The sequence below is a fragment of the Petaurus breviceps genome, unplaced genomic scaffold (assembly GCF_028583685.1).
Source record: "Petaurus breviceps papuanus isolate PSGF00001 unplaced genomic scaffold, PetGlider_PUasm1.0 140, whole genome shotgun sequence".
NCBI lineage: Eukaryota > Metazoa > Chordata > Mammalia > Diprotodontia > Petauridae > Petaurus > Petaurus breviceps.
This window is the reverse complement of record NW_027185698.1, coordinates 36,013,397-36,036,915: the sequence shown is the minus strand read 5'-3', so window position 1 is coordinate 36,036,915 and position 23,519 is coordinate 36,013,397. Positions and strand designations below refer to the sequence as shown.

General features: G+C 42.0%; 1 protein-coding gene across 2 annotated transcripts in view; it reads right to left on the bottom strand.

Moving 5' to 3' along the window:
* The window catches only part of MAN2B2 (mannosidase alpha class 2B member 2), an 87,406-nt gene extending 74,856 nt beyond the window's left edge, over positions 1-12,550 (bottom strand). For both annotated transcript variants that reach the window (XM_069070161.1, XM_069070169.1), the window contains exons 1-2: positions 12,268-12,550; positions 1,383-1,529 (exon numbers count right to left, since the gene is read on the bottom strand). In XM_069070161.1, coding sequence (XP_068926262.1) covers positions 1,383-1,529; positions 12,268-12,426 — 306 coding nt within the window. In that variant the 5' untranslated portion in view covers positions 12,427-12,550. The remainder of the gene's footprint in view (positions 1-1,382; positions 1,530-12,267) is intronic.
* Positions 12,551-23,519: the final 10,969 nt, after the last annotated feature.

Below are 23,519 nucleotides of genomic sequence, written 5' to 3'. Positions count from 1 at the left end.
GCAGGAAGGGCCCAGGCTCCCAGTCCATAAGATAGTTCTTTCTTTCTTGAAAAACCTTTTTCTGTGCTACCTCCATAAGTTTCCTGGATTTTTACAAAGTAGAAAAAAGAAGCAATTATTGTCCCCATTATTTTACAGATGAAGAACTGAGGTACAGAGAGGTTACGGGACTTGCAGCTAATAACCCTCTAGGCTGGGATGTGACTTTACCCACACTGCTGTCCTCATGCTATACAGCTTCTCCCTGGCGAGTCACTTGCTCAGCCAAAGCAATCCCTTTCTGCAATTAGGATAAGAATCCTTACGCTGCCTACCTCACATAGTGTTTCTGTGGCAAACACTTTGCAAACCAGAGAGAAATACGGAAATGTGAGCTATTATTACTTTATTTTTTAAGCAGGTTTTTCAGCTGTAAGAGGGTGGGGACCATGTCTTATTGATCCTTTTATTTTCTCAACCCCTAAGCCAATGCTCTACACAGATCTTAAGAAAAGTTCAGACTGGTATATAAACAGGTGTAGTGAAACATCTTGATCTTCTCAGCCATTTGCTGAGCCTTCCACTTCAAGCAGGTCCCAGAACCCAAATGCTGGGGCTGGACAGGCCTTTGGGATTGTCTCATCGAGCCCTTCATCAGGCAGATTAGGAACCAGATGCTCCAAAAAGGGAAAAGACCAGGCCAAAGTCCCACAGCCAGGAAGTGGCTGAGATGGGATTTGTCCAAGGTCCTAGGAAGAGAAAGTAGTGTCTACCTGCAAAGCTATCACTGCATATTTCTTAATGTGTGCTGAACAGAAGTACACTGAAGGTCTCTTTTAACTTTGAATGGCATGGCGGGCCTGTGATGTCACTGGCATTGAGGCCTCCTGGTTGGAGAGACCTTGCTCACCAATGCAGATGGGCCCCTTCTCTGTAACTTGTGGAGATCTCTAGATTCCAGTATGTGTCAGAGGCTGGACCTGAACCCAGATCTTTCTGGCTTTATCTTTATCTACTAATTCCCAGCTACCTCTGAGGTTCCCTAAGAAACACTGGTTTGATCTCATCTACAAAATACAAACAAACAATAAAAAACCCTAGAAGGTTATTTAGCTTCACCTCACTGATAAGGAACAGAAGGCACAATTGTTCCACATTGTCAGTGCAAATGTCACTGTAAAATTTCCTGTTGGAGTTTTTAGCCAGAATTAGAATTCTAAATACTTTAGAGAAAATGCAAACCACATTTATCAAAAGAAGAAAGAACCTTAACAACAGATGGGAGACTATTTTTTCAATATTGTTTGATTGAATGTGGTTTCCTTTTCCTTTGAATGCTGCAGCATCCATTAAGAAAGCTTTTTTAGCTCCCCCACAGTAATTAATAAATCAAACACAATTACCTGATGTTTCTGGGTGTCTGTGGCCACTCCGCTCCACCAGAGCCGGAAGAATTCTTGTTCCACAGCAATAAATTTGCGTTGTTTCCCCCTGTTCAGTTCCTCTGTGATGGAAGTGTAGACATTGGCTGCATAGGCATGCATACTCTCCTACAGAATAAGATGGAGGCGGGGGGGGGGGGATGACAGCCTATGAGTTACACAAACAGGTTTTAAAACTGGGCATGTCTGCCCAATGCCAAAGCAACGGGATGACCCCTTCCTCCAAGCTATACAACTAGCCATGACACTAGCAGCTAGAGTTCCACAAGTTCTAATACGGGCATACCCGAGAGAGTAGGCAAAAACAAAGATGGGGCTTGCTATTAAGGACATAAATATCACTGGCCTGGTGACACAGAAGCATCCTTACCCAGCCCTGTGGCTTTCTCTCTGCCTAAGGCAAACTATTTACACACAGGGCCTCAGGCAAACACAAAAACTGACAGCTGTTAGGGAATGCACTCCACGGAACCTTCCGGTCCTGTACCACTAAGGTCTCACCTACTTCTGATGCAGTCAGCTTTACAACGATCATACAGCTACACCAGCCTGAAGGCCCATGCTATCCCAGATACCAGCCCCTGGTTGAGGCTATCCCAAATTGTATATGCAGCCAGCCTCAGGGTAAGAGAGAGGCTGGTGTGCTCATTAGGGCTGTTTTCTGTGGTGACTTCCTTTCCGGAGTCAGGGCAGTTCAGCTGTGGTGAAGATAATATCTTATGCCTGGCACACAGTGGGTGCTTAATAACAGTCTATTGATTGACTGAGATAGTATGTTACAATAACAATGGACATGGAGGGAGTTGGGAGACCTAGGTTCTCACCTCACTTCTGCCATTAATTCACTGTTACCTTGAGGAAATGACTTCCTCCTTCTGGGTCTTGGTTTCCGCTGCTGTCAAATGAGGAAGTTAGATGTGAAAATTTCTAGAGTCCCTTCCAGCTGCAATATTCCATGATCCTAAACCTTAGATACTACCTCAACAGTGTAAGTAAGGGCTAGTGGTATGTTTCATCTCCTTTTGCAAATGAGGAAACACTAGTCAAGGTCAGATAAGTCACAGAGAGCTGGGACCAGAAGTCTGGCCTTCTGACTCAGTTTCCCATGTCTATTATACTGCTTTAAGTCGGAATGCTTCTTGAGCTTTGTTCAAAGGCATCGTCTCTATCTCAAAAGGAATTCAAATATTCACATAACCTTAACAGAATAATTTGTACATCTAGTTTACGAACTTAATAAGGAACTGAGAAAATCGTTTTACTCCATTTCAGGAAAGGTAAGAAGTATGGTATTACCTGCTATTACAATGTCACAGGAAGTCAGAGCTGGAAGGGTGTTTGGAGACTTTTTACCATAATCCTCTCAATTGATAAGTAAAGCCCAGACAGGGTCTAACTTCCACAAGGCCACTCAGTGAATTAATGCCAGAATGAGGGTTCAAGTCCAAGTCTGCTGACTCCAAATTTAGTGCTCTTTCTTTTTTTTTTTTTTTAAAGCAATTGGGGTTAAGTAACTTGCTCAAGGTTACACAGCTAGGTGTTTCTGGGTGGGTGCTAAGTATCTGAGCCCGGATTCGATCCCCCAGGTCATCCCAACACTGGGGCCAGTGTTCTTACTCACTGAGCCACCTGGCTGCCCCAATTTAGTGCTCTTTCAAATGTAGCAGACTGCCTCTCCTTTTATTAGATATGAAAATAATGCAAATCTCATTAATAAGTGTCTATATGGAGAAAAGACAAGAAGAAGAGTTAAAGGATGAGAGGCATATGTTTGAGGGCTGGATTCCAATATTAAACTAACTGTGGGCAAACCTCTTCATGTAAGGAGTTCCTCACTACCAAACATCTTAAAAGAGAAGTTGTAGGAGTATTTGGCAGGACATTTTATACACACACACACGCGCGCACAAAACATAAAATAACAAAGCATAGTATTAGTTTGGCATATGTATGTGTGTGAAAAGAAGATATATGTGTGTATGTATATACATAAGAGAATGTATATGTATATATAAATGTATAAATAATGGACATATGTACACACAGAGAAGATATAGGTGTCTTAATAACTTAATAAACTCATAAGTATAGAGTTTGTGTACATACACACACACACAAAAGAGATTCACAATCCATGTGGGAGCTGGGCTAGACCATGTCTCCCCAGGTGTCTTTGATCTTCTACAATTATAAGAAAGTTCCCCCAGCTTTGGGTCAAAAGCACATGTGTTCCAGAGAAGATTCTACCACTCACCAGCAGTGTGACTCTGAACCTCAACTTCCTCATCCACAAAACAAGGATGAGAATACTTGTACTATGTACATAACTCCCAGGGATGTTGTGAAGCAAAAATAAGATAATGGATGCAAAGTGCTCACTTATTAATGATCATAAAGTACTTTACAGCCATAAGCTCTTATCACTGCTATGAATGAGAGAACCTTTCAGAACTCAGATGTTGTACAAGGTAGAAAATTGTATCTGGATTTTTTTTATTTTTAATCCTGCAGGTCTTTCCTAGAAGCAAAAAGGGTCAAGCCTACATACCAGAAATGATAACTGCTGTAACTTAGAACTTAGTGTAAAAAAAAACCCCAACAACTTTTGAAAACCATGGCTCATTAAGATAAAACCTTGGTGAGACCCTGATGATTCAGAATTTGTAAAAATTAGGGGAAGGATTAAGATTGCTATACAAGGCAATTAGCAAACCTTGGTTTTAATTATTCCTGGCTCTACCAATTAATGGATGTGGGGACTTTGTATAAGATCTGAGGCTCTGATTCCAATTAATCTCAAGGGCTTAATCCTTTTCCAGGAGCCCTGCACAGTTTTGTGAGTTTATCTAAACTTGTTTGCTTATGATCTCCTCAACCCCTCACCACCACCACTACCCACCTTGTACAAAGAAATAACATTTCTCTCCTTTGTCCTACTAAGCATCTACTGAAACCCCTGTTCCTCAGATTTTGGCCTGAAGGTTCAATTTCAACATAAATAGATTTTCTAGCCCATTGGGAAAATCCTACTTATTACATGATCCCTAAGATTACTTTTCCTTAAGAAACAGTTCTCAATCAGTCCAAACTGACTAGATGTTACTTCACAAGCTCACCACTAAATACTAAGGTAGCTTCCCTCCAGTCTTCCTTTCTTCCCACCCTCCCCATTCCTTCCTTCTCTTCCTCCTTCCTCCCCTCTCTTCCTACTTTCCTTTTGTCCTAGTTGGGGGGGGAGAGTGGGAGGGAGAAAAACAATAAATGCTTGATGAGTGGGGGGAAAAATCAAGAGAAAATGAAACCAGACTCAATTCTGGCTTCACAGAATACCTGCTACCTTTTGAAAATAGTTGAAAAAAATTAAAGTCACTTTCCACTCCACAGCAAAACAACTACGGCTAGCAAAAGACACAGAGACTAGTCCCTGGAAAGGGCTTCTAGGGAGGATGAGGAAAGATGACAATAGTAACAGCTCCTATTTCTGTAGCCTTTAAGGAGTTTTCCTTATGCTAACTCTGATGAGACATAAGCAATCTAAGTTTGATTGCCTCATTTTACAGAAGGGGAAATTGAAATCGAGAGATTAAGTGATTTAGAGGTAATCAGAGCTGAGTGTCCTTCCTCCAAGTTCAGTGCTCTTTCTCCATTCATTTATACACAGTACTCAAAGTACTGTGGTCAGAGCCAGAGGTTCAGAGATATGTCCCAGCACCTACTCTCAAGGAGCTTACAACCTAATTGGGGGAAGGGTACGTGGAAGAAGTGGGGAAAGGGAAATTTCATGAAGGATGTGTCTTTGAGGTGAGTCTTGAAGGGAGAGAATTCAAGAGATACAGGTGGCAGAGGGATTCCATTCCACGGATGGAACACAGGTTGAAGGCATGTATCTAGGACAGGTAAGGAAGAGAACCAGGTATAAAAAAAAAGCCCAGTTTGCAAGAAAAAAAAGAATCCAAGATGGGGAGTAAGTAGTACCAAAACAAAATGGGGAAGTACGTTGAAATCAGATTGAAAAGGACCTCTATTGCCTGGATTAGGAATTAATGCTTTAAATAATAATAGTAATAATAATAGCAGCTAACATTTATAGAGTGCTTACTACGTGCCAAACACTGTGCTAAGAGCTTTACAATTATTGTTTCATTTGATCCTCACAACAGCTCTAGGAAAAAAGGTACTATTATTATCACCATTTTACAGATAAGGAAACTGAGGCAAAGGAGTTAAATGACTTGCCCAGGGCCAACCACCCAGTAAGTGTCTGAGGCCAAATTTGCACTCAGATCTTCCTGACTCCAGGCCCCTTGGTCTATCTACTGTACCACCTAGCTGTCCCCATTCGGCAGGTAAAATGGAGTCACTGAATGTTTATGAGGGGAACAGTAACATGAAGAGAAACATTCTTAGGAAGTTAATGTCAGGTGCAATGTTGTGGTAAGGGTACCAGTCTTACAGTAAAAAAAGAACCTGAGTTTGAGTCCTTGATCCAACACTTATTAGCTTTTTGCCCCAAAGCAGTTAACTTCATATTCTTTCTTTTCTTTTTTTTTGCTTTTTGGAGGGCAACTGGGGTTAAGTGACTTGCCCAAAGTCACATGGCTAGTAAGTGTGTCAAGTGTCTGAGGCCGGATTTGAACTCAGGTCCTCCTGACTCCAGGGCCAGTGCTCTATTCACTGCACCACCAAGCTGCCCCTAACTTCATATTCTTTCTACACTTTGGTTTCTTCATTTGCAAAATAGGGCAGCTAGGTGGCTTGGTGGCTAGCATTAGACTTGTACTCAGGAAGACATGAGTTCAAACTCTGCCTCAGCAACCATGTAACCCTGGGCAAGTCACTGAAACTCTGGGCCACAGCTTTCCCATCTGTAAAATGGGGATGATAATAACAGGGTCCTTGTGAGGATCAAAGAAGATAATATATACAAACCTTAAAATGCTATGTAACTGTTAGCCTTATTACTATTAGGAGATTAACACTTGCCCCACCTACCTCACAGGGGGAAAGTCATTATGAGAGCTGCACAGCTGACTACACAGCAGGCCTCCCCAACTTGAAAGGATTCCTCCTAACTTTGAACTCCACAGGGTCCTCACTGAGGGAGACAGGGCAGGCAGAGTTCAGAGAGCTGCTTGCTATTGTTCAAATGGGATCATGTTTCTGGAAGGGCGTCTTTCAGGGCCCAGCTGGACTTGTTTGAAAAGCCTTATATTCCCGGGGGGAACAGGAAATTTCACAACACAGACAAGGAAAAACAAAACAAAACCCTATTGGGATCTCTTTAGTCTTGCTTGGTTTTTCCCCTCAATCTTATCAGAAGTTGAAATGGGGCCTATTAGGCAGGACACTACCATGAAAAAATACACTAGGTTGGGAGCCAGGAGACCTGGGCTCTAGTCCTACCCTGAAAGGATTTAGGACTAAATGAAACTAGAGACCATTTAAGTAGATTCCTTTATCATTTTGCAGATGGAGAAACTGAAGCCCAGGGAAGGCAAGGGAGTTGTCCAAGTTCATCTAAAGAGTAAGAAGCAGAGTCAGAATTTGAACCTAGGTTTTCTGAATCCAAATCTGGTACCCTTTCCCCTCTACCCCACAGGGTAGCCACTAGACAGTGTGACTGTCTAGGTCCTCAAGTGTGGCCACACTAGAAGGTCACATGTTCCCCAACCCTGCCCAAGGAAAACCAACTGACATTTTATGTAATCTTACTGTACTCAAATTCTTCATCTATAAAATGGAGATAACAAGGCCTGTATCACTCACCTCACAGGAGAGAAGAGAAGATCAAATAATATAATGAAAGTGCTTTATATCCATACAATACAACTCTCTATAAGTACAATATGTTGTTAATTTTCAAAGAGGAGTTCTAAAAACCTCCAGAGCTACAGCAGTCTGTCTCTTTGGTATAAGTAAGATTATGGTTTCCCAGAATGACCACCTTTGGGGGAGAGGTAATTTTTTGTAAGTATAAATTCTTCTCTGGTGCCATAAAGGTCAATCAAAAGTCAACAAATCAAGAAACATTTATTAAGCACCTAATGTATATAGAGCATGATTCTAGACACTGAGAGAGGCAGAAAGTTTGGATGGGTTAAGGTACCTGTCGTCACAAAACTAACTTAGGTAGTTAGGAGGTTAGACTTAGATAGACCTTAGGTAGGGAGCAGATAGCAACACAACACATGATATTACAGTACTTAAGAGTAGAGGCAGCATGGAGTAATGGATAAAACACTGGACTTGGAGTCAGCAAGGTCTGGGTTCCAATCCTGTCCCTGGTATTATTAGCTATAAGTCACCTGGGTAAATTACTACATCTCAGTTTTGTCACCAGTAAATGAGGGGCTTGGTTAGACTCAAAAGTCTTTCAGGTCCTTCCAGCTTTTGCTATGATCCTATTATCCTAAATTCATTCTTGCATTTCCCAGGAAAAGGGATGTAAAAAAGATGTTGCAAGAGAGAGATAACTGAAGAGAAGGTGGGTGGCATCCAGAGTGAGAAGAAGGGGCAACAGTGGAAAGTATGCATGCCAAAGGGCACCACTGAAGGTGTCCAAGGGATGAAGGTGTCCAGCAAATGGGTGGATTCTTTATGTCAGATTTACTCGAGGCCGAAAAGGATGGTCATAGAAGATAAAGGAGTGTGGGTGGGTTGCAATCTACACTGCTGAAAGAAGTTTCCACATCAGTGAGAAGGGGATTCAAGAGAGTAAGTGCAGTTGAGGGATACAAAGTCAAGCACTCCATAAGGTATGAGGGCAGAAGCTGTTTATGAACTAGAGAAAGATTTCTGAAGGATGTAGTCTTTAAAGGGAGCTTTAAATGACAGCTAAGTTCAACAGGTAAAGATAAGCAGGAAAGAGATTTCAGGCAGAGGAAACAGCCTGAACAAAAGTGACAAGGAATGGAAGCAAACTATATAAAAGGCATGAGAGGAAGGCCCTAGAGTTCTTGAGTTTGGCTGGAGGAGAGTAATAAGAGATAAGGCTGGAAGAGTTGGGTGGCATCAGAACATAGAAGGTCTTGAAAGTTAGGCCAAGGAGTGTGAACTCGACTTCTGGGGAAGCAGGGAGCCATTAAGGATTATTAGCCAGAGGACTCCCATGACCAAAGGTCTATGCCTGAAGGGGATGATTCCATCAGTGGGATAAGAGTTGCTATCAGCATGGAGAGTGACCTGTACAGAAGACTTCTAGGGAGGCCACTGCAACAGCCCCCACGGCCAGAGACAGGCTGAAGTGGGGCAGAAACAATAAGAAAAGAGGGGAGGGACCAGATACAGGAGACTTTTTTAGAGATGGAATCAACAGGACCTAGTAATTTACTGGATGTGAGGGGTGAAGGACAAGGAAGAGACAAACATAACACCAGCATTATGAACAAGGGAGACTGGGTGAATGCAGTGCCACAGAGAAAAATGATGAAGGGTTGTCGTGAGGATCAAATGAAATAACATATACAGTACTTTGTAAACCTCAGATCATTATAGAAACATATTATTAAGAGAAAAGTGGAAGTCAGTTCGGGATATCCAGGAATGGATATCCGAGAGGCAACTGGAGATCACATTTAAAGCTGGGAAGAATCTCAAGAAATGTAGTCCAATCTGATTCTCCCACAAATTAGGAAACTGAGCATTAGCTAGGGATGACCTGCCCAAGGTCACAGAGGCAGCACTAACAGGAGCAGAACTGGGATCTGAAAGCAAGATCTCTGATGTCAAATCCTGACTTCTTCGGACTGCATCACACTGCCTCCAAATGCTAGCTGGGAGCCCAGGGGAGAGGGCAGGGCTACAGATCAGATTTAGGAGTTGCCAGCATAGAGGTGGTGGCTAAAACCCAGAGAGCAAAAAAAAGGAAGCCAGTGTAAAGAGAGAAAGGGGCTATGGGAAGTTAGTAGGGGAACAACTGAATTAAGGAGTTGAAAAAAGAATGAGAAACCAGTGGTAGTTTCTTAGAGATTGTGAATGAGTGATTAGGGAGGAGAATGAGGAAGTTTTAATATCTCTGAAGCTGAGGGGATAGGGAAAATCCACATGTCAAAAGCAGAAGAGAATGAGGACTGAAAAGGGTCACGGGATCTGTTGATTAGGAGAACCCAACTGTAAAGGGTCATGGCTCAATATACAATAATAAGAAGCTGGCTTTTATACAGCACTTTAAGGTTTGCAAAGCACTTTTATAGGCTATCTTATTTGAGGTGTTATTCCCATTTTACAGATGAGGAAACTGAGACTTGAGAGTTTAAGTTTGAAGGCACATTCTTCTTGACTCCAAGCCCAGCTGACCAGGGGCTATAGTGGTAACATCAAGATACTAAAAGTATTCATAGGGTGGTCTTTGGATACATCTGTTATGAAGAGGGGGGGAGTGGTTATGGAAAGCTATATAGGAATTGCACAGGACTAATAGATTGGATAGATTGGAGAGGTTGTGACAGGCATTGATGGAAGGAGTATTCACCCCAAGGAAGTCAAGAGATCCTCCTCTCACATTTCAACATAGGATATACATGGCCTCAAGCTCTCAAAGGCTATGCCAGCAGAGCACAAACCATGGAAAGTTCTACCAAAATGAAAACTTCAAGAAGACCCAGTGAGAGTTAGCATGTTGTTATCCAAGGATTAGCCTAGCTAAAAGTGGCTGGGTTCATCACCAAAGGTCTGGCCAACAGGTGATGACCTTTTTTTGGCCATAAGAACACATAATGTTCATCAATCAATCAATCAGCTAGCATTTATTAAATACCCAACAAGTGTCAGACACAGAGAGGCTGTAATCTGCCATTTCAAAATTACAGATCCTTAGAGCATTCATTATAATGTTGATGATACCTAATATTTTTCCTGGCACAGCTGTCCTATGAAGAAGAGGTACAAGTAGTGTTAGCCCCATTTGGCAGAGGTCCAGTGAGAGGAAGAGATTCTCCCAGGATCATACCAGTAGTGAGTGAGAGGTAAAGTTGGACCCATAGAATTTAGAGCTGAAGGATATCTTAATACAGGATGTTAGAGTTGGAAGGGGCTTCGGTTCACAGAATGCAAGAGCTCAAAGGGTCTCTAGCTAGGGTCAAGTTGACCCTCTTCCTTTACAGGTTAGCCCCAGTAAAGAGAAGTCATTTGCCCAGGGTCATGCAGGCATTAAGTGGCAAAGATGGGACTCCAATCAAGGTCTTTTAAATCCATATCTAATGTTCCTTCCAAGATGTCTCCCACCACACAAGTCAGGGATGGAAACAGGGCATGTTCAGTGCAAATGAACTCCCAGTTGAGGAACATAAATTTATACAAATAAAATAAGTAGAGAACAAATCAAACTGGTAGATATAATCTAGTGTTAAATTGTGTAGAAGAGCACAGAGAAAGGAAATGTCAGTGTGGTATGTTGGGAAGAATAATGGGAGTCATAGGACCTGGGTTTGAATCCTGAACCTCAGTGAACTTAACCTCACTGGGCTTGTTTTTCATTTGTAAAATGGGAGAGTTGGACTGAATGACTTCTAACAGGCCTTCTAACAAGAACTCTATGAGCAGTCAAGGAAAGCTTCCTGGAAGAGCTGGGAATCAGGAGACCAAGCTTGAAGCCCAATTTTCCCATAACTCACTGTGTGACCTTGGACAACTAGCTTTACATCTCTGGGCCTCAGTTTTTCTCATCTGTCCATCAAAGGTCTTGGACTGGATGACCTTCCAACTCTAGTATTGATTATATAGGACTCTTCATACCTTGCTGACAAATCTGAAAGCACAAGAAATCTTTCAAGTGATTCTAAACAAAGATGCTAAGCATGATCATCCCCCTAGGACTTCCTTAAAGCCCAGGGTCACCTGCAGCCAAGTTTGGGCCAACCCCTTAACTCCCACTAAGTCACTTTTGAATGTGTGTTAGTTCAACTTTGGAAAATTCACTCTATTTAATGGCCCTTCAGGGACTTTCGAAATTAAGCTATCATTTTGAGTTCCCACAATACCCTAACCCAAACTCCCAGCTGGGGTATATCCTGTTTCACGCACAGGAAATTCTACAACCATCTCCTTTCAGAGCTAGAAGAAGCCTCAGAGACAATCTTATTCTAACCCCTTTACTTTACATAGATGGAAAATGAGACTTGGACAGAAGAGAATGGTCCAAGGTCATACAGATAAGAAGTGGTATAACTTGAGTCCTGAACTCCAGGGCTGGGTCCATTCCACTCCAATGCCTGAGTATATTCCTGATTTCTCATTTTGACTTTAGGGGGTGGGGAGTGGTCCCTTGTTACTACAGATTGGACAATAAAAGACGCCGAAGGGACTTCAATCCTGAATGGTTCTGGAAGTGGGGTGGGTTCCAGAATTCCTCATGTAGGCAAAGGGAGGCGGAACTGTGGAGAATGCAATGCTGGCATCTGTGTTCCCCAGTTCTGAGGTTCATGGGAGCACCATACTCCGCTTGCCTGGGACCATGAGGGCAGCTGGAACGAGAGATCTGCTCCCCTTGAAATATCTGGATGCCCCCTTGAAACACGGAGGAGCTGTTTGCTTTTGGAGCGTTGGGCTGCTTCTCTTGCAACATCTGACTGTCAGCTTGGAACACCTTGGAACGCAGAGTTGCCCCCCTTGCAACACCTGCTTGATCCCTTGGAACCAAGAGCTGCCCCCCTTGCAAGATCCCGTTATCCCCTTCTAACGCCTAGCTGCTACCCCTTGCAACACCCGCTTGTCCCCTTCTAACACCGAGCTGCCCCCCTTGCAACATCTGGTTGCCCCCTCGGACGGCGGAGGTCCCGCTGTGGGACGTCTGGGCCCCCGCAGGCTTCAACACTCAGGCAAACCCCTTCAGGGGCGAGCTTCTACCTACCTGGACAGTGTAGACCCAGCCCACGTCCATGTGGCTGTGGGGCACCACGAAGGCCCTTAGACTGCCAGGCGCTCGGCCTCGGAGGCCGCTCGCTCGCGGCGGGGACAGCAGCCATAGGGGCAGGAGCCAGAAGGGCGGCAGCCAGGTCGGGAGCCTCATTCTAGAGATGCAGGACACCTCCAGCTCCGACCTAGCCTAGGCGGATCCCGGGCTCCGGGACTTCCGTACCCGCCCCTCACTCCTCCCCTCCCCCCAAGGGGGCGCGGCTACGGCGAGCCAGAGGGGACTCACCACTCTGAGGAGGCCGCATGCGCGCCCCCCAACCGGGATAAGGGGAGCGGGGGGAAGATGAGTCCATTAATTGTGTAATTAATAGTGTATGCTGTGTATAATTTGCTCATGCAGATAACTACAATTAATAGTCTTCCGGGGACGTGGAGTTGGGGGAGGAGGAGCTGCCTCTCTCTGACAACCGGAGCGGGCAGGAGCTGCGGCGTCGCTACCATGGAGAGTTCACCGTGCAGTCCGAGCCCGTGGCACGCGCTGCGCTCCGCTTTGGGGGCTGCGCTGGGGGCCCGAGGGCAAGCGCCGCTGGTCATGAGGGAGAAAACTGAGGCTGCGCGGCGGGAGCGCGGAACACGTGCTTTATCTATGCTATATCTGGCAGGGCTGCCTTGGGGCTCCCGCCTCCAGGTCCAGCTCTCCCTGGAGAAGCTGCTGCACCCCTTCTAGCAATCACGTGTTTTCTGTGCATAAGATAAAATACCGAGATTACAAAGGAAGCCAAAGTTAGTGAAAATAAAGTTGCAGGTAACCTCCCCCCAATCCAAGTTCCGGAACCCCCAGAAATTTGTGAACCCCACCCAAGTGAAGAATCCATTAGCTAGCCCAACTCTCCAGTTTGACAGGTAAGGAAACTAAAGGGGGATCGAAGTGCCATATCCCTGGTTACATAGCTAGTAAGAGGAACCTTGGTGGCACAGTGGGCAGAGTATTGCATCTGGAATCAGGAAGACCCTCAGAGACTCGCTAGCTGTGGGATCCCGGGCCAGTCACAACTTCAGTCTGCCTCAATTTCCTCATCTGTAAAGTGGGGAAGATTATAGCACCTGCCTCCCAGGGCTGTTCTGAGGATAAAATAAGATAATGTTCATAAAGTCCTTTGCAAATCGTTTTTAAAAATACAAGTTTATTTTGCTAAATATTTCCCAATCACATGTAAAAATTTTAAATGTTCATTTTTAACAATTTAGAATTCCAAATTCTTTCTCTCCCACCTGCCCCTTGAGAAGGCAAGCAATATGATATTGATTATATACTGTATATGTGAAGTCATGCAAAACATATTTCCATATTAGCTATGTTGCAGAAGAAAACACATACATGCAAGAAAATAACGTAAAAACAAACAACACAAAACTGCTTCAATCTGCATTCTGCATTCAGAGTTCATGAGTTCTGTCTTAGGAAGTAGACAATCATTTTTCACCAGGGGTCCTTTGGAATTGTCTTAATCAGAGTACCTAAGTCTTTCACAGTTGGATCATCATCTTACTGCTACTGTATACAATGATCTGGTTCTGCTCCCTTCAGTTCATATAAACCTTTCTGGGTTTTCCTGAAACCATCCTGCTCATTATTTCTTATAGCAGTGCTTTGCAAATCTTAAAGTGCTATATAGATGCTGGCTATTATTATTTCATAACAGTGCTTTACTTACAATAAGGATTTACCAAATGCTTGTTGAATTGAAGTTGCTGAGTGAGCATTTGAACCTAGGTCTACTGACCTTTCCCCATCTCCTCTCTTGCTTTCAGTTTCCTCACCTGTAAGATAAGGGGGTTGGACTATCTATAGTCTCTAAGGTTCCATCAAGCACTGAATCTTATGAGAAAAAGTTGACACTATAGGCCATCCAGATCCTAGGTCTTTCGGGGGATACACCCTGTCTTGAAGGCTATAGGGCTTCAGAAATTTCTGGTTTTGTGCTTGAGAATGCAACATCTTATCCCAAAATTGGCATCCTTATCCTATAGGCATGGCTGTGATTTCTTATTTCCAATTTCATTTATTGCTATGTTAAAGGAATATTAATTTGGTCCTCATTGTGTGTAGATTCCCAGAAGAGGCTCTGTGGAGAGCCTGACAATTTGAAACAGAGCACTGAACTGGAGGTTAGAAAACCTAATTAGTCCCACTTCTGCTACTTACAACAACTGTTGATTTTGGGCATTAAATCATTTTACCTTTCTGGGCCTCAGTCTCCTCATCTGTCTAATGGGGATAATAATGTAGGATAGCCAAAAGGAATAATATATACAGTGTCTTATGCTTTTATACTTTTTACAAAGGACAATAACAATAGCTAGTATTTATACAGTGCACAAAAGATCTTACTTGATCTTCACAACTCTGTGAGGTAGATGCTGTCATTATCCCTATTTGAGACCTAGAGGGGTCATATGACTTACCCAGGATCACCCACCTAATAAGTGTCTGAGACAGGATTTAAACTCTGGTCTTCTTGGCTCCATCTCCAGTACTCTGTCTTCTCTGACACCTTGCTGTCTAATGCTTTTTTTTTTTTTTCTTTTTTTTTATCAATCAGGGTCAAGTAACTTGCTCAAGGTTACATGGCCAGTTATTTCTGGGTGTGGTGCTAAGTATCTGAGCCCGGATTTGATCCCCAGGTCATCCTGACACTGGAACCGGTGCTCTTACTCGTTGTGCTACCTGGCCGCCCCTGTCTAATGCTTTTCTATACATTAACTCATTTTATCTTCATAACAGTCATGTGATAAAGAACTAGGTGTTTTTATGTAATAGCAGAATGTGAAACAGATAGTACAAGCATTTTACAGACTAGATCACTAAAGCTAACCAAGAGGTTAAATAACTTGTTTATGATCATGCAGCTAGTGTCAGAGATAGGAAGGTCTCTATGTTCAGAACTCTTTTACATCACACAGCTTTTCAAATATTAGGTATGTAGGGACAATCAGAGAAACAGTCGATGAAAATGTTGTTTGACAATATTTACAACAATTGCACAAAATGAGATAAACCTACATGAACTAGATTGGGGTCAGGAGCCTGCAGCCTCGAGGCCACATGTGGCCCTCTAGGTCCTCAAGTACAGCTCTTTGACTGAATCCAAACTGAACAGAACAGATCCCCTTAATAAAAGGATTTGTTCTGTAAAACTTGGACTCAGTCAAAAAAAAACATGTGACCTCGAGGCTGCAGGTTCCCCACCCCTGAACTACATGATGATGATTTTTAAAAAATACACCACACATTAAACACATTTAGAGATCACTTCCCTCACAATAACCCTGATAAGTAGGCTTTGCAAGTATTACCTCCATTCTACAGAAGAGAAGACTGAAGTGAGTTGCCCAGGGTCATAACAACAGCAAATATCTGAGGTGAAATATGAACCCAGGTCTCCTAATTCCCGAGTCCAGCACTCTTTCTTATACCTCCTTTCTATGAATTGCAAAAGTATCATCCCTGATTGAATGACTTAAAACAAACACCATATTGGCTTTTCACATCTAGTTATAATGAATCCCACCTGCATTTGGCTATAATGTTTCTGCTTAATGTCACTTCTTGTGCTGTAAAAGATGCCACAGCTTCCCCTTAAAACATTGCCATCTCCTGTATCTACCATCTACTACCGAGGCAGCTACACAGATGGCCCTTTCTGATAACATGTGACCTTGACTCCTTGCCACAAATTCTTGGAAGGACACCTAATCACCAGTGCTAAGCTAAGCCCTCATTCCCTGCATTCAATAGCAAAGGCAACAGACTTCTCCTTGGCTCTCAGTCTTCCTGTCAACTTGCATTCATTCTCCCCCTTCATTCATTTCCCTGGTCCTAATGAGTTGTTTTCTTTGGATTTAAGAAGCTGTTCCATCAGGTGGTTTTCAAAATATCTTTTGATTAGCAATTTTATTTTCATCTGGTTTTTGTTTTTTGTTTTTAAGACAGGCAATAAAAAGAACATGGTTTGCAAAAGTGAATTGTAGCACATTACTCAGGATGATTTGTCCATGAGAAGGGGCGTCAAAGGTATAAGATTAAGAGCTGGAAAGGGCCTTAGGAAATGGAATGCCAGAAATGCAATGAAATTTAGAAGGCATTTATTTCAACTCTTTTATTTTTATAAATGAGGCAAATGAGATCCATAAAGATTAAGTGACTTGCCCCAAATCATACAACTAGTAAATTATAGAGCCCAGATTCAAACCTATGTGCTGTATGCTGAGTTGCAATACAGTGTTCTTCCTAGTTCCCTATGACATTAAAGACATATATATCTGTATATGTATATACACATATGCATGTGTGTATATATGATCTGAGTTCAGATTCTACCTCAGACATTTACTAGGTGGTTGACACCTCTATTCACCTTATTTTCCTTACCTATAAAATAAGTATAATAATATTATTTATTAATAACATTAGCAATTAATTAATAGTTAATAATTAACAATATGTTAATAATAGCAACCTCCCAGGGTTGTTGTGAGCATCAAATGAAATATTAATTCTAAAGCATTTAGCACAGTGCCTTGCACATAAGAGTTATTTAACATTAGCATATATAATTATATATGTATGTATTATATATATGTATTTATGCATATATATAATATGTGTGGACATATGCATATACATATGTATAACATGGGCTAGTCATGGAGTAAGATTGCCATGGAATGTTAACAGCCAGAATAACTGATTACTAGCAATAATAACTAACATTTATACAGAACTTTTAAGGTTTGCGAAACTCTTTGCAAGCAGGGTGTCCCAAAAGTCTTAGTGCCATTGAAAACTATTGAAGCTTTCAACTTCCCTAAGACTTTTGGGACACTCTGCACATTAACTCATTTCATTCTTTCCACAAACCTGGGAGGTAGGCACTATTATCATCTCAGCTTTACAGATGAACAAGATGAGTCTGGGACCAAATGACTTTCCCAGGATTACCCAGCTAGTAAATGTCTGATGCAGGATTTGAATATAGGTCTTCCTGTTGCCAAGTCCAGCACTCCACTCACTATGCCACCACAAGTATTCATAAAATATTAAAGGAACCAAAAGATGACTTCTAATGCCTTTGGTAGAATACTCTATGGAATACTTACAGGTATGGGCAAGAATTCCTCAAGCTGGGAAGGTATGGAAGGGCTGTCATGCTTTTTGAGGGTAGACCTACACTCACAAGTATAAGACTAACTGATAGATGTTACAAAATGATACAAGCCACAGAGGGCAGGCAAGGGGACCAGCAGCACTGGGTGGGGAAGGGGACTGCCACTCTGCCACTCGCTCCCCATTTCCAGAAGCTGTCAGTGGGGTTCACCCTAGTTAGAAAACTGCTGATGGAGTAATCCAAGGTTATATCACCTTTTAGAGCCCCTACTTCTTTATTCCTCCTAGGGTGACAGGGGTTGAAGTTGATGGGCAGTCCTCAGCAACTGGAATAATAATAACTCCTATTTCTATGGCATGGACAAAGTCCTTTCATCACAACCTCCACATGAAGTAGGTGGCATAATCAGTATCATTCTCATTTTATAGATGAGGAAAATGGAGCTCAGAGGTAAAGTTTGAGTCATAACTAGCAATTCTGACACATGGGGTAAGCATGGTGGAAACCACACTCACATCAACAAGAAAGGGGGAAAGGGAGAGCCCTTAGACCTCAAAATCTGTGGTGGAGGGGTGGGGACAAGAGAAGGCAGGGTAGAAGAAGACCACAGTGGGTAGAAACACCAATGGGAAGGCCAGGTGAAGCTTGCCAACAAAGAGAGAGGGAACAGAGTAGGGCCAGGCCACCCGGGGAGAAAGCAGACCATCTGGTAGCTTTCCATTTTAACTTGCTAAGTGCTAAGTTTTGTTTTCCTACCTGCTAAAAAGAATACAAATGATGACCCTGGACTCTAAGTTTCTGTATCTTTGGGAAAATCTAGAGTTGTCTTGACTTATAATTCTGGCTGAATTTAACCAAGGTCATGTAAGTATCAGAGTTACATTAGTAAGTATCAGAGCCAGGATTTGAACCCAGTTGCCCTGTCTCCAAGCCCAGGGCTTTTTCTGCTATATCACACTATGTCATACACACCCACCTACTGCCCTCTCTGTACTCTAGGTATCCACTATGTTCATGCTGTCCCAAGACCTCCTCACTGGGTTCTTCCCAGGCCCTAACAAGGACCCAAAACTGAGACCTGTTGAAGACCCTCTTAGAAAGGCCAAGGTCTCCCACTGTGTAAGGGGCCATCTCCAGTCATCCTTATCTATATCTGGCCACTGGACCCAGATGGCTCCAGAGGAGAAACTGAGGTTGGTGACTTTGCCCAGTCCTTCTTCACTTAAATACAATTCACTTGCATGATATCACCTTTCCATGTCATGGTCCTCTTTGAGAACAAAGGACAAATAACGATAAGGACCTATCTGTAATGTCAACTTTGTCACCATGGGAGTTAGAAACTACTAACCAAAGTATATTTTATTTTATTATTGGAATAAATCATTTCAAGGATTTCCTTCTTTAGAAGTTCTTAACCTGGGGTGCATGAACTTTTTTTTAAACAATATTTTGATAACTATATTCACTATTATAAAGTGATTTCATTTGTAATCCTGCATATTTTAATTTGAGAATTTAAAAAACATGATTCTGAGGAGTCCATTGACTTCATCAACCTGCCATGGGGTCCTTGTCACAAAAAAGGTTGAGAATGCCTGCTGAAGGTGCACCTCCCCCATAATAGCAAAATGTTCCATGGCCTACTCCACAGAGGCAACCCAAGGCTAATTACAGTCTATGACTGATTACAGTGTCTCCTCGTTGGAATTGTCTTTGGAAACATTAATTTACAACTCAAGAAATTAGTTTTCTTGGCAAACAATCAAAATAGCTTGAAGTCATAGAACATCAAAGCTAGAAGAGACCTCACTTAGAACATAGAATGTGAGAGCCAGACTGACATACAGAAAATACTACATAGAACATAGAATGGGAGATATATAAGAAAGCTTAGAACATAGAATGTTGTCGATGGAAGGGACCTTTCAATGTGGAATTTTAGAACTAGGAGAGATCTAAGAATAGATCTTAGTGCTGATAAAACTATATGCTGATAGTTCTAGGATATAAAAAAAAAATAAGAAATTTTTTTTTACTTACTCTTTTTTTATATCCTAGAACCCTTTTGGCAGTCTGGTGAAACTTACAGACCCCCTTCTCAGAATGTTTTAAATGCTTAAAATAAAATTCATAGGATTACAAAGGAAACCAATTATACTGAAATACGGTTTTCATAATAAGAAAACAGTCAAAATCTTGTAAAAGGGAATGTTGAAAACAATCTTTATGTGTAATTGGAAAAAAATAAAGTGGCAAAATAAAAAAATAAAACAATTTCCTAGCTCCCAGGTTAAGAATCTGTACCTTGGAGATGATCAAGTTCAGTCCTCTCATTTTATAGAGTTTCTTCTGTAAAGTGAGCCCAGGGGGGCAATGTATCTTACTCAAGTTCATACAAATAGCTCGTGCCAGAATAAAAGCAAGTTTCTCTAATTATTATTACTGTAATAAATAATAATAATAAATACAGACTTTATATAATGCTTTAAAGTTTACAAAGTCATTTACATATATTATCTCATTTACTCTTTACAACCCTGTGAGGTAAGTAGTATGGGTTTTATTATTATTATTATACCCATTTTATAGATGAGGAGCCCAAGGCTAAGATGAAGGGACTTGCCCATGGACATACACCTAACAAGTGGTAGAGGTCATATTTCAACTCAAGTCTTCCTGAATCCAAGGCCTGCTTGCCCAGCTAGCCTAGTGCTTTTTTCCTTGATGAGGATTCCTGTTTTCCTTTTCTGCATCCCTTCTGGAGGACAGACATTGGGAACACAGCCTAAATGCAGAACCTTGGCCCTGGGACTTGACCATTGCAGACTAACCCCCACCTGCTAAGCTGGGAAATGGCCAGTCGAAAATGATATGAATTGGACACATTCTCCCACATACAGCACATGACGTATGTTATCCGGGCGCATCCCAGGTTAGAGTTAGACGCTGGGGCAGCAAACAAAATCTACAGACTCTGTGAAATGAGGACTTTTTGTCTCTAAGCACCAGCCCTTTGGCATTTCTTGTATTTTTATTCAAACTGGGAACATTAGTGTTGCATTTAATTTGGAAGAAAAGCCAATTTGGCAATGAGTCTCCCTCTGACAGCACTCAGTACTAGTAACCTAAGTAACATCACTAAAAAAACCTAATATAGTATCCTAGTAGAGAGACTGCCAAAACATAGTCCTGGCAAGAAATGTAGTTCTCTTTATTGTAGTTCCCCCCTACCTCCCACCAACCTCACTCAGTTGTCTTTTCCCTCAAAAAGCCTTGGCCCCATTAAAAGCTTTAACCCCTAAGTCCTAGCTTTTATTCCTCTTCTCTTTCCCATTAGGGTAGAAAATATCCAGTGTTTTCTTTCTTTCCTGCCTAGCTCAAACAGTTCAGGGATTCTACTCACTTTACACCTCTAGGCTCCCTCCACTCCCCCCCCCCCCAATACTAATCTATTGCATTGACAATTTAAGGAGACTTCTTTGGGGAAGTAGGATTATTAGTAATAACAAATCCCATTTCTAGATCACCTTAAAGTTGACAAAATGCTCCCCTCACAACAGTTCTTCATGGTAAGGAGTGCACATATTACCGTGTTTCCCCGATAATAAGACCTATCCCGAAAATAAGCCCTCCCCTTACTGTGTAAGATTCCTCTAAAATAAGCCCTCCCCCGAAAACAAGCCCTATTGAGATTGCTACTGTAGTAAAGGTGATCCCCTGCGCTACACGCTACATTACGGTACCCTCTGTATGCACCGTTCCCCCCACCCAACGTACGCTGCGCTCCGAGCTGCATCCAATCAGAGCTGCAGCAGTGAGCACGTCATCCTGTTCTTCCCCAGTGATTTGCTTATTGAATAAAGGTACATTTTTGTTCACATTTACCTGTTTATTAAAATTGCTGTCAATGTTCATTAAAATAAGCCCTCCCCTGAAAATAAGCCCTCTGGTGTTTTTCTGTCCAAAAAAATTAATAAGACAGTGTCTTATTATTGGGGAAACACGGTATTATCCCAACTTTACAGATGAGCAAACTGAGGCCCAAAGAAATGATATAATTTGGCCAATGTCAAACAGTGTCAGTAAGAGTTAGGACATGAACCCAACGTCATTGTTTCTATACCCAGCAATCTTTCCAATACACTAGGCTGCTTACAGATTCATTTACTCAAAGCAGCCTTGATAAACAAAGACCCAGTTACCATGCTATCTGGGGAATGCAAAGATAAATAAGATACTTATTTTCTGAATATACAATCTAGTTTTTTTCTGTTGTCTTGAAACCAGTGATTCTATCTTACCGTATTAGAGAGATCCAGGTGGTACAGAGGATAGAACAGAGGGCCTGGAGTTAGGAAGATGTGAATTCAAATCTGGCTTCTGACACTAGCTGTGTGATTTTGGGCAAGACATCTGACCTCTGCCTGCCTTGGTTTCCTTATCTGTAACATGGGAATAATAATAGTGCTTACTTTCCAGTGTAGTTTGAAGATCAAATGAGATAGCACAGTACCTGGCACATAGTAGGGACCATATAAATGGTAGTTGCTATTGTTTTTGTTAATTGTTATTGTTTTGTCCTTCATTCTTGAAAAGGATCATGAAGGCATACAGGTGAATTGGATTTAAGTGAGGGAGGGCTGTGCAAAGTCACCAGCCTCACTTTCTCCTCTGGAGCCATCTGGATCTAGGTTAGGATGACTAGAGATAGCCCTTTTTAAGCTAAGGCCTTTAAAAGGTCTCATTTTGATTGAGGTAAAGCCTATTCAATGATTAGGGATAGAAAGGAGGCAGAGAATGGTCTCTTTTACCTAGTTAAAAAAAATCAGTCTGGGAGGGGAAGAGCCTCAGGGTTTCTGGCCAAAAGAGAAATAATTGCTATTTACATTCACTCTGAGCCAGTCTCAGATTAATTATTATTATCTGTATTGTGAACTCCCTCTATCTAAGATCAGCAATTCATGGTCTTAGAGAGTTGCCTGGGACTGAGAGGTGGGGGCCTTCCCAGAATCACAAAGTACTTGTAAATAAAAGGAGGTGAACTTTTATCTAGGTTTTCCTGCGTCCCAAAGCTAGCTAGCTACTATGCCAAGCTGCCTTTACAATCTAGTAAAGAAAATAACAACAATTACAAAGGCATGAGGGCAGAAGAAGAACATAGGAAGTTCTAGGAGAACAGTGGACATCACTGTTTGACTAGGGCATAAGGTCAAGAAGAAGGAAGCTTGAGGTTGGAACATAGTTGGGGGAAGGTTTTGAATACCAGGCCAAATACTCTTAAACTATTTTAACAAATGGGAAGTGGGAAGTCATTTTGAGTCAGAATGAGAAGACCAGAGAGTTGCCTGTTAAGATTGTTATTATTTTGGCAACAATGTGTAGGATAGATTGGAGGGGAAGAGGAAGAGAGAAAGATGACTGCCTCATTGAGTATTTAGAGGTTGAGAGAGCCAGGAAAGCAAAAATCAAGGGAGTAAAGAATTTCAAGGAAGGGGGAGTAGAATAAAGTCAGATCAATCCATCAACCAACAAATTAGCATTTTTAATGGTTTATTATGTGCACATCATAAACATATGCTAAGTGCCAGTGACACAAAGAAAAGGCAAAAATAGTCCCTACCCTCAAGAAGCTTATATTCTAATGAAGGAGACAAATAAATACCAAGTAGATGGAAGATAGCCCTAGAAGGGAAGGCACTGGTAGTAGGTGGGGGAGGTTGAAGAAATGGCTCCATCAGAGTCTGCCCTAGGAAAACAAAAAGTAATAAATATAGAAATTCATAATAGTTGGCTTTAATACATTATCTCATTAGATCCTTAGTGGTTTTTTCTTCACCCTCTTCTCTCAGAACCCTAAGTGCCCTCTTACTGTCTGCTCTCTTCACCTTCCCCCTATCAAAACTTACTCCTAGCCTGAGTGAGGTACATAGCTTGGGGACAAAGGAACATAATGGGAAAACCTTATTCTTAGAATCCAAAGCTGCTATGTAGCTCTGTGACACTATACACGACATTCAACCTCTGGCCTCAGGTTTGTCATCTGGAAAATTGGGACAATAATATCTCCCTACCTCCC